General features: G+C 45.8%; 1 protein-coding gene across 1 annotated transcript in view; it reads left to right on the top strand.

Annotated features, from left to right (window-relative positions):
- Positions 1-351: 351 nt before the first annotated feature.
- The window catches only part of CSNK1D (casein kinase 1 delta), a 111,294-nt gene continuing 100,066 nt past the window's right edge, over positions 352-11,579 (top strand). Inside the window, exons 1-4 of the mRNA XM_063963225.1 lie at positions 352-822; positions 3,243-3,353; positions 3,557-3,705; positions 8,081-8,141. Coding sequence (XP_063819295.1) covers positions 747-822; positions 3,243-3,353; positions 3,557-3,705; positions 8,081-8,141 — 397 coding nt within the window. The 5' untranslated portion in view covers positions 352-746. The remainder of the gene's footprint in view (positions 823-3,242; positions 3,354-3,556; positions 3,706-8,080; positions 8,142-11,579) is intronic.

Here is an 11,579-nt window from a genome sequence, read left to right as displayed (position 1 = left end):
ACCATCCTTGTGAAGTATTTGAAAACTAGCTTCTAGAAATCCTGCATTTATGCTTGCCTTCATGCTCCAATCTGACACTGCAAAGTTTAATGAATGGGGATAATAGTGATACTATCCACAAACTCCTACTAAACACATATCGGCAACAGACACTATATGACCTGACCCCTTTCAGGTTTCAAAATGCTATGCTACTGGACTTCCCTCTTAATGTATTATTGCCATCACCTGTGTTGCAGTAGTTAATTGATGAGAGAGCTGTTTCAACACAACAATCATAAATTATGAGCGAAGTCCAGGAGCAGAGCATTTTCTTCCTGATGTTGGAAGGACTGCAGTAGTAAAGTTTAAGTAAACGCGCCAGAACACTAGGTGGCGCCAGACGGACTCATCGCCGCTCTACGTGACTGACACTTTGTTATTCTGGTCATGTGACAAAGAAGCCCTGCCCGTCGCATCGGCGCTTGTTGCTAGGTGGGGTGACGTCACAGACACTGGGTGACAGCCGCCTCTCGCTGGGGTTATTTTCCGGGACTGAGCGGGGTCAGCGGAATCCGCAGTAATCCACCGTCACCGAGCGGCCGGGGAGTGCGGGAGAGGCGGGGACACCGAACGCAGCCCTTGTGCCGTCACCCCAGCCCCGTCTTGTGAGCTCTGACAGTGGATGGCCCCTGTGAGCGGATGGTGAAAAGTGCGCCGGAGGTCAGAGGCTGATTGCGGCAGGAGGACCGGGCCTGAGCGCTGTCATGGAGCTGAGAGTCGGGAACAGGTACCGGCTGGGCCGGAAGATCGGCAGCGGCTCTTTTGGAGACATTTATTTAGGTGAGAAACGAAATTGTGGGTTAAGAGATGACGGGGGCCCCGTAGGGGTGTTGGGGCCCCTGTGTGACCCGGCGGTTCCGAGTCCCTGGGTGAGGGCCCCAGCTGGTCCTGTATTCCGAGTAGTGCAGATGTGGGTAAGGCCCAGGCTCAGGATGCTGGTGGGGGAGGGGTCTGCACCCTCCCCTACTGCTCACTCGGATGTATATATGGGGTACATGGGTTCTCTTCTGTTATTTAGGGCTGGCTCAGGTACACTGACCGTATATTTGGTGGGTGAATCCCGGACGCAGTGGCTGATATGTGGGTACAGAGCAGTATTGGGTTTTCTTCTAAATAAAGCATTTTTGGTGTGGTACTTGGCATCACCTGTCTCGGCAGAGGTTGGCTAATGCTTTAGCTCTAAGATATGTGTATATAGAGTATAATATCTTGGTCTTTAGTACCATTTATGATAAAGGTTAGTTATTTGTGATTATTTGTTATTGTCTTTGTGTAATGTTGGTCCAGGCCCTACATTTTATCTACTGCATTGGCAAAATAATAATTCAAAATGTGTATATTTATTACCAGTTATCTATATAGCGCGCACATTCCACAGCGCTTTACAGAGAATATTTGGCCATTCACACCAGTCTCTGCCCCAGTGGAGCTTACAATCTATATTCCCTATCGCATGTACACACACACATTCACACTAGGGTTCATTTTGGTTCAGTTAACTTACCAGTATATATTTGGATTGTGGGAGGAAACCCACACAAGTACAGGGAGAATATACAAACTCCACACAGTTAGGGCCATGGTGGGAATTGAACCAATGACCTCAGTACTGTGAGGCAGTAATGCTAACCATTACACCATCCGTACTGCCCATATATCAGACGTAATGGGGGAAATCAACTGAGGGCAAATGGATTTTCCCGGCAGAATATGTGTGGCAGTTGTCGCTCAAGTGTTTGCTACCCCATAGTGTAGCAAGCACGTGTGAGTCAGGCTGCCATTGCCAGCATTTAAACGCCACAGCAGTGGCAATTTGCACCCTTTGCCATTTGAATTTCCCTCCTATATAGTAATTGTGGTGTGCTAGATCCGAAATTCTGTGATTGGGAGGAATTCAATTGAGGATTAAGGGTGCAAATTGCCATAGCGATGTTTAAATGACTGCAACGGCGGCCCAGCTCTTGCCCTTTGCCTGGCCAATTAGATCAACAGTGCTTACTACTCTATGAGCAAGTTCCAGCTGCTGCTCACATTCGGCCAGGCAAATCTGTAGCCTGCACGCCGGGATCCCAACAGCCGGCATTTAAACTGATTTGGTATACTTAGTGCCGACAAGGTCTATAGATTGTAAGCTTGCGAGCAGGGCCTTCCTACCTCTGTCTGTCTGTTTTTATCCCGTTTTGTTCTATTACTGTTGTTCTAATTGTAAAGCGCAACGGAATATGCTGCGCTATATAAGAAACTGTTAATAAATAAATAAATAAATAAATAAAGGTTTGTTAGAGGTGTTGACCCTAAGCTTTCATTTGTTTGGGCGCCCGATAACAGCTTTTGAGTTGTTTGCTGATTGGGCGCAACTGCGTGACGTTTGCTTGCAGCCCCCGGAGGTGGCGAGGAGAAATCTGTTTAAAGTCAACTCTGTAAGTGCGTTAACCAGGAGTTTGTGTGGGTTTAGCCGATTTACACATCTAAATCTCATGCTTTTGGACGCGAAAAGTAATGCATTCCCCTCTGATCGACAAACGGTTGAATAGCTCCGTCAGCGGCCATTACTTATTAACGCCCAAAAAGCAATTGAATTCCCACCTTTGTGTTTATTTAATAGATTTCATTTGGTAACGATGCAGTTAGGACTAATGTTCAGACTATTGGCTTAAATTATTTTTCACGTTTTCTTATCGTGTGTGTAAAAATACACACTTTGAGCTGTTCAAATGATTTGTACTGAGAGAGTCTAGGACTCTAGGTTGGCTGTATCGCAGGTCTCAATACATATTACTATATGTATTTGTACAAGCCACTCCATGTTTATAGGTTTACATGTAATATGTGACATGACCAGGTGTAATCCAGGTCCTAGTTTGGTTTAGGGGTGAGCATTGCACATCCTGTGGCAGGTAAGTAGTAGAGATACTGAAAGAGGCCGATTTTAGTTCTGTTGATTTTGCACTTCCCTGTCGGCTACACCCCCTTGTATTGTTCTGTTTGTAACTTGGCTACACTAGTATACACTAATGAAATCTGGGAAGTAGTTATGATTCAGTCTTGCAATGGGTGATTTTATTTTTATAGGATGCTATGGAGTTTGTACCATGGAAATGACACATAACTTAATGGACTGATTTTGTCTAATCTAGTCTGTTGCCTGTACAATCATATCCTGTTTAGCGAATTAAGGCATTTGTATATATAATTTACAGGCACTGACATTGCAGCGGCCGAGGAAGTTGCCATCAAACTCGAATGTGTGAAAACGAAACATCCCCAGCTCCATATTGAGAGCAAGATCTATAAAATGATGCAAGGAGGAGGTGAGTGTGAGAGTGTCATCTGTCACTTCACTAGAATCTAGTGTCTTCACTGAGGTGTGAGGTACATTGTGCCTGATGCCTCTGATGTCGCTAGTTCCTAATGAATAGATGGACTGAAAGTGGGAAATGGCTCACTTTAACACTGTCTAACCCGTCCAGAATATGCGTGGTCAGTGTTATTCACTACATTATATGCTTTCTAGTGGGAATCCCAAATATAAAGTGGTGTGGCGCAGAAGGCGATTACAACGTCATGGTCATGGAATTGCTGGGACCAAGCCTTGAAGATCTTTTCAACTTTTGCTCCAGAAAATTTAGCTTGAAAACTGTACTGCTACTTGCCGACCAGATGGTAAGAGTGCTGGCTCAAAGCTCTGCTCCTTTTTATTATAGTTACATTTGCATATATTTTATTTATTAACAGTTTCTTATATAGCGCAGCAAATTCCGTTGCGCTTTACAACTGGACACAATTAGAAGACCTAGCTGGGTAAAAACGAACAGTTATTGAGGTAGGAGGGATTGATCATATACCACAAAGTTGTGAGATACCAAGGGGTATATGCAATTGCGGTCGAATTCGCGGCAATTTTCGCCGTTTTTTAATTCGACCAAATTCGCCAGGTGAATTCCGGAAGGTGGCTTCCGGAATTCACCATATTCAATGAAAAACGGATTCGCCAGAGTCGCGGGCGAAAATCGGCCGATTTGGCGGATTTTGCCGCGATTTTAAAAAACGGTAAAAAACGTGAAAAACCCAGAAAAAAAATGGCGTGGGGTCCCCCCTCCAAAGCATAACCAGCCTCGGGCTCATCGAGCTGGTCCTGGTTCTAAAAATGCAGGGGAAAAATTGGCCAGGGATCCCCCGTATTTTTAAAACCAGCACCGGGCTCTGCGCCTGGTGCTGGTGCCAAAAATACGGGGGACAAAAAGAGTAGGGGTCCCCCGTATTTTTAACACCAGCATCGGGCTCCACTAGCTGGACAGATAATGCCACAGCCGGGGGTCACTTTTATGCCGTGCCCTGCGGCCGTGGCATTAAATATCCAACTAGTCACCCCTGGCCGGGGTACCCTGGGGGAGTGGGGACCCCTTCAATCAAGGGGTCCCCCCCCCTCCAGCCACCCAAGGGCCAGGGGTGAAGCCCGAGGCTGTCCCCCCCCATCCAATGGGCTGCGGATGGGGGGGCTGATAGCCTTTTGTGATAATAAAAAGATATTGTTTTTTCCAGTAGTACTACAAGTCCCAGCAAGCCTCCCCCGCAAGCTGGTACTTGGAGAACCACAAGTACCAGCATGCGGGAGAAAAACGGGCCCGCTGGTACCTGTAGTACTACTGGGAAAAAAATACCCAAATAAAAACAGGACACACACACCTTGATAGTAAAACTTTATTACACACTACCGACACACACATACTTACCTATGTTGACACGCCGACTGCCACGGTCTCCGACGATCCGAGGGTACCTGTAAAAAAATTATACTCGCCTTCCAGCGTCCAGAGATAAATCCACGTCCAGAGAGTAAAATCCACGTACTTGTTTAAAAAAAAAAACACGCAAAAACACGCTCCATACCGGACTAGAAAGGGGTCCAATGTTTTCACATCAGACCCCTTTCTCCCGAATGCCGGGACATCACGTGACTCCTGTCACTGACGTCCCTTCAGCCAATCAGGAAGCGCTACTTCCGTGGCGCTCACCTGATTGGCTGTGCGCTGTCTGTACTGTGACAGCACATCGCAAAGCCGCTCCATTACTTTCAATGGTGGGAACTTTGCGGGTAGCGGTGGGGTCACCCGCCGGTCAGCCGCTGACCGGCGGGTGACCTTACCGCTAGCCGCTAAGTTCCCACCATTGAAAGTAATGGAGCGGCTTTGCGATGTGCTGTCACAGTACAGACAGCGAACAGCCAATCAGGTGAGCGCAACGAAGTTGCGCTTCCTGATTGGCTTAGAGACCTTTCTGTGACAGCTGTCACTGACAGGTCTCATTCGTGGAAAGGTGTCCCATGTGTCAGCATGGGACCCCTTTCAGTCCGGCATGGAGCGGGTGTTCGGTTTGTTTTTTTGCCAAGTACGTGGATTTATCTCTGGACCATGGCTGAGGTGAGTATATTGATCTTTTCTTTTCAGGTATCCGTGGATTCTACATGGAGAAGAGGACCGATGTCGGCGTGTGAACATAGGTAAGTATGTGTGTGTCGAGGTATGAAATAAAGTTTTACTGTCGACGGTGTGTGTGTCCTGTTTTTATTTGGGTATTTTTTTCCCAGTAGTACTACAGGTACCAGCGGGCCCGTTTTTCTCCCGCATGCTGGTACTTGTGGTTCTCCAAGTACCAGCTTGCGGGGGAGGCTTGCTGGGACTTGTAGTACTACTGGAAAAAACAATATCTTTTTATTATCTCACAAGGCTGTCAGCCCCCCCATCCGCAGCCCATTGGATGGGGGGGGACAGCCTCGGGCTTCACCCCTGGCCCTTGGGTGGCTGGGGGGGGGGGGGACCCCTTGATTGAAGGGGTCCCCACTCCCCCAGGGTACCCCGGCCAGGGGTGACTAGTTGGATATTTAATGCCACGGCCGCAGGGCACGGCATAAAAGTGACCCCCGGCTGTGGCATTATCTGTCCAGCTAGTGGAGCCCGATGCTGGTGTTAAAAATACGGGGGACCCCTACTCTTTTTGTCCCCCGTATTTTTGGCACCAGGCGCAGAGCCCGGTGCTGGTTTTAAAAATACGGGGGATCCCCTGTCAATTTTTTCCCCGCATTTTTAGAACCAGGACCAGCTCGAAGAGCCCGAGGCTGGTTATGCTTTGGAGGGGGGACCCCACGCCATTTTTTTTTATGATTTCACCGTTCCAGCATAAAAAATAAAATAAAAATAATATTTTAAAAAATATATAAATAATATTTGTGCCTCCAAAAAAAAAACAAAAAGTACCTAATCCCTTCTAATATAAATAGATCTGCTATTCCCCCCCAAAAAAACACAAAAAAAAACATGTTTAAAATTTTTTTATTTGTTTTCACCCTCCAAAGTGTGGCGGATTGAAAATGACGAATTTGCTGTCTAAAAGCACTGCTGTCGAATTTCCAAACTTGAATTGAATATGCTTTGGTCGAATTGCAGCACTTGTATCATTGCAAAAAGTCGAATTTCAAAAAGTCGAATTTTGAAAGTCCGTTTTTTGGTCGGAAAGCACTGAATTGCATAGGCGATTTTTTTTTTTTTGGTCGAAAATGACCCGAAATTCGACAATTTCGGGAATTCGACCGCAATTGCATATACCCCATAAGCTTAATTTGCATTTTACAGGTACATTTTCTTTCCCGTAAAGTACCGATCTCCCAGCAGATCACGCTTCCAAGCTGATTTGTCCTCGGCTTTATCCTGGTGTGTTAAAGATTCCCCTTTAACAATATCAAAGTAGTGCTCTTATTTTTTGGTTTATTGGCACTGCAAAATAGTGATGGGAGTATTTTATTTCTATAGTGCAGGACAACAAAATCATAGATGCCAGTAAATGAGTTTAAACAGCTTAAGTAAACCAATGTACTACTCATATTTACAACCCTGTATGTAAAAGCTTCAGGAGATTATCCAGATGTACAATATTTGAGATAAGCTTGTGATCCTAGGAAGACATGTCTGTTACGTGCCTGAGCTTCCTGTTGGTGATCCCATTATAGGACACTGCAGCTAGTGTCTTATTCTCATGTGACAAAATGGCTGCTGGTGGTAAACAATAACCTGCAAATAGAATGTAAAAAAAAAAAAATATATATAATATATACGCGGCACTCGGCTCTTCTATTTGAATAAATGATGCGGACCACAGTCTGCTGATCAGCGTTTCAATATAATTAAATATTTTCGTCTGACGAAAATATTTAATTATATTGAAACGCTGATCAGCAGACTGTGGTCCGCATCATTTATTCAAATAGAAGAGCCGAGTGCTGCGCCGCCGAGCCTGTATTTACATTGTAAAGCGAAGGCACCGGCACAAGTTACTATTAACTACGGAGTGCCAGACCCCCGAGATGAATGAATATATATATATATGTATGTATGTATGTGTGTGTGTTTTACAGAAGATGCAAAGGGGGATTGCGGCACGCCACCTCCTGAGATTGTGAGCTGAGATGGGCCCCTAAAGAAACGGCACTTCTCACACAGCTGTGTGCTGCTAAACCCTGCACTTTAGGGCGCTTCAGAAGTAATGGGCACCCGATCAGTGCAACAATTGAATTGCTCATTACTTTGGGCATCCAAAAAAACTATTGAGTCACCCCTATAATGTCGTCTTTAACTTCAGACTGTACACACATTCAAGCTTATTCCTATTGCTAGGCGTACACGGTCAGACAAAATGCTTATCAGACTGAAATACATTTTATCTGACCGCCTGCTACCCAGCAGAGTACATGGGCATACACTCTGAGATCTGTCGGTGTACGGCCACACAATACCTAGGTTCCTCACCTGTGAAGGAACAGGAAAAATGTTTGTTGGCCGCAGCAGTACATACGTTGCATGATAAGGGCAACTTGTAACGTAAAAAATGATCACATCACATAGACGTGCTGGCCGGTTTGGCACCTAAAGAAAAATAGAGCTTACCGCGTTTCAGAATGTTGATTATTAACAGTAGAGATTTGGCGCAGGCTGCCATTTGTGGGCTGTCCAAGTATTCATGAGTGTATCTTATCTGTTCACTATAGCATGAAGGAAAGTTTGCCAGTGAATGCATTGACTGTAATTTGAACATTGGTTCAGCCCACGGTGTAACTGCCTCTACTGTGTTGTAACAGAATTGGAATTTTTGATGAAAAATACTGTAGAAGAACATCAGTATGACCGCTTAGTGACATGGATAACATTTCTTCCACACGCTGCACCCAAACAGCAGGATGAAATGGCTGCCAAGTTTAGAGACAGCTGTGTTTGAACATGATTGTGTGATGGCTTAGTTTATGGCCTTAAGGAAAGGTCCTATGCTTGCATTTTGTTGTTCTGCTTTTGTTTAAGAGGAAGTTTGCAGTATATTTCAGTGTGGCTGAAGTGAGTAGAAGATTGTGTCCATATACAGTATAAGGTTTCTGGATTGTCAGCAGCCTTTACAGGTCTGTTTGTTCCTCGGTGTTGCCACTTGTGGATTTTAGATATAGATTATAGCAGGGCGCGACAACTACCAGTCATCTGAGATTTGTAACCTGGTGACTGGATTTTCTGGAGTTTAGCGGAAGATCATCCACAGCCCCAGTGCAGATTTGTGGGCATGACATAACGCCTCGGTTCTGGTGCTGGTCATCTCCGAACACCTCTGTACTGCCTTAACGACTCGGACTCCTGCTGTCATTAATAATAACAGTACACAATTGTGGGGCCATCCCCCTTTGAAGAGTTATCACGGCCGTAACTGGGATAGCACCAGCAGCATCCACACAACTGCACCACACTATTGTCCAAGATCACTACTAGCTGAAGCGCTTCTCACGGTGGGGTGCGCCTGGTAGATAGCCAGGCAGCGATGCAGCTGCCTACATGCTCCACCCCCTCCTGGCTTCCTCATCTTCAGCCACAGCGTCTCCTGGAAGAGACGACATGACGGCTGTATCCATTCTGTGTGCGCCCCGCCCATCCTATCCTCCCTTACTGCCCTCTACACTGATCGTACCTCACTGTTCTCTACACTCAACCTCACTCACTGCTCCCACACAAATTATACATTACACAGAAATAAGTGACTACAATGGTGCTAGATCAGAATAAACAATTGATTGTTCTTCAATGTAATAGTCTGTCTAAGTTTGATCTAGCAGCAACACTACTGTTTTTTTTTTTTTTTTTTTTATGGTCCATAATACTGTGGCACACTGTGTATAAGGGGTACTAATGTGGCATAACATGAATAAGTGGCTCTACAGTGTGTTGTAATGTCAATAAGAGGCACAAATGTTCGGTGTGACCAAGCCTTCAGCCCGTATTGTCCCTATTCAGAATATAGGGGGGGAGGGGGGCAAAGGGTCACCAAAATGTCTAGTTACATCTGAGTTGTAATCTATTGAGAAATGTAAAGTTGTATGTAATGATTTTACTTTTTAGTATGCATAGCCAACATACAAACTGTATATTTTGCATTGAATGCAAGTTCCTTCATCTTTCCGTACACTTGTATGCTCTGTACGTTGTGGCTTACTTTCTTTCTCTAACGTCCTAGAGGATGCTGGGGACTCCGTAAGGACCATGGGGAATAGACGGGCTCCGCAGGAGATAGGGCACTTTAAGAAAGACTTTAGGATTCTGGGTGTGCACTGGCTCCTCCCTCTATGCCCCTCCTCCAGACCTCAGTTTTAGACTGTGCCCAGAGGAGAATGGGTGCACTGCAGGGAGCTCTCCTGAGTTTCCTGCTTAGAAAGCATTTTTGTTAGGATTTTTTCTCTAACGTCCTAAGTGGATGCTGGGGACTCCGTAAGGACCATGGGAATAGCGGCTCCGCAGGAGACTGGGCACATCTAAAGAAAGCTTTAGGACTATCTGGTGTGCACTGGCTCCTCCCCCTATGACCCTCCTCCAAGCCTCAGTTAGATCTTTGTGCCCGAACGAGAAGGGTGCACACTAGGGGCTCTCCTGAGCTTCTTAGTGAAAGTTTTAGTTTAGGTTTTTTATTTTCAGTGAGACCTGCTGGCAACAGGCTCACTGCATCGAGGGACTAAGGGGAGAAGAAGCGAACTCACCTGCGTGCAGAGTGGATTGGGCTTCTTAGGCTACTGGACATTAGCTCCAGAGGGACGATCACAGGCCCAGCCATGGATGGGTCCCAGAGCCGCGCCGCCGGCCCCCTTACAGAGCCAGAAGACAGAAGAGGTCCGGAAAATCGTCGGCAGAAGACATCCTGTCTTCACCAAGGTAGCGCACAGCACTGCAGCTGTGCGCCATTGCTCCTCAGCACACTTCACACTTCGGTCACTGAGGGTGCAGGGCGCTAGGGGGGGGCGCCCTGAGCAGCAATAAAAACACCTTGGCTGGCGAAAATACATCACATATAGCCCCCAGGGCTATATGGATGAATTTTAACCCCTGCCAGAATCCATAAAAAAAGCAGGAGAAAAGTCCGCGAAAAAGGGGCGGAGCCTATCTCCTCAGCACACTGGCGCCATTTTCCCTCACAGCTCCGTTGGAGGGAAGCTCCCTTGGCTCTCCCCTGCAGTCACTACACTACAGAAAGGGTTAAAAAAGAGAAGGGGGCACTAATTAGGCACAGTATTAACAATACAGCAGCTATAAGGGGAAAAACACTTTTATATAAGGTTATCCCTGTGTGTGTGTGTGTATATATATATATATATATATATATATATATATATATATATATATATATATATATATATATATATATATATATATATATATATATATATATATATAGCGCTTTGGTGTGTGCTGGCAAACTCTCCCTCTGTCTCCCCAAAGGGCTAGTGGGGTCCTGTCCTCTATCACAGCACACACACAGGGAATGCTCTATGTCGGTACGTTTGTGTCGACATGTATGAGGAGAAAAATGATGTGGAGACGGAGCAGATTGCCTGTAATAGTGATGTCACCCCCTAGGGGGTCGACACCTGAGTGGATGAACTGTTGGAAGGAATTACGTGACAGTGTCAGCTCTGTATAAAAGACAGTGGTTGACATGAGACAGCCGGCTACTCAGTTTGTGCCTGTCCAGACGTCTCATAGGCCGTCAGGGGCTCTAAAGCGCCCGTTACCTCAGATGGCAGATATAGACGCCGACACGGATACTGACTCCAGTGTCGACGGTGAAGAGACGAATGTAACTTCCAGTAGGGCCACACGTTACATGATTGAGGCAATGAAAAATGTTTTACACATTTCTGATAATACGAGTACCACCAAAAAGGGGTATTATGTTCGGTGAGGAAAAACTACCTGTAGTTTTCCTGAATCTGAGAAATTAAATGAGGTGTGTGATGATGCGTGGTTTTCCCCCGATAACAACTGATAATTTCTAAAATGTTATTGGCATTATATCCTTTCCCGCCAGAGGTTAGGGTGCGTTGGGAAACACCCCCTAGGGTGGATAAAGCGCTCACACGCTTGTAAGGGCTCTACCCTCTCCTGAGATGGCCGCCCTTAAGGATCCTGCTGATAGAAAGCAGGAGGGTATCCTAAAATGTATTTACACACATACTGGTGTTACAC

This window comes from Pseudophryne corroboree, chromosome 3 (assembly GCF_028390025.1).
Source record: "Pseudophryne corroboree isolate aPseCor3 chromosome 3, aPseCor3.hap2, whole genome shotgun sequence".
Lineage (NCBI taxonomy): Eukaryota > Metazoa > Chordata > Amphibia > Anura > Myobatrachidae > Pseudophryne > Pseudophryne corroboree.
This window is presented reverse-complemented; position numbering and strand designations above follow the sequence as displayed.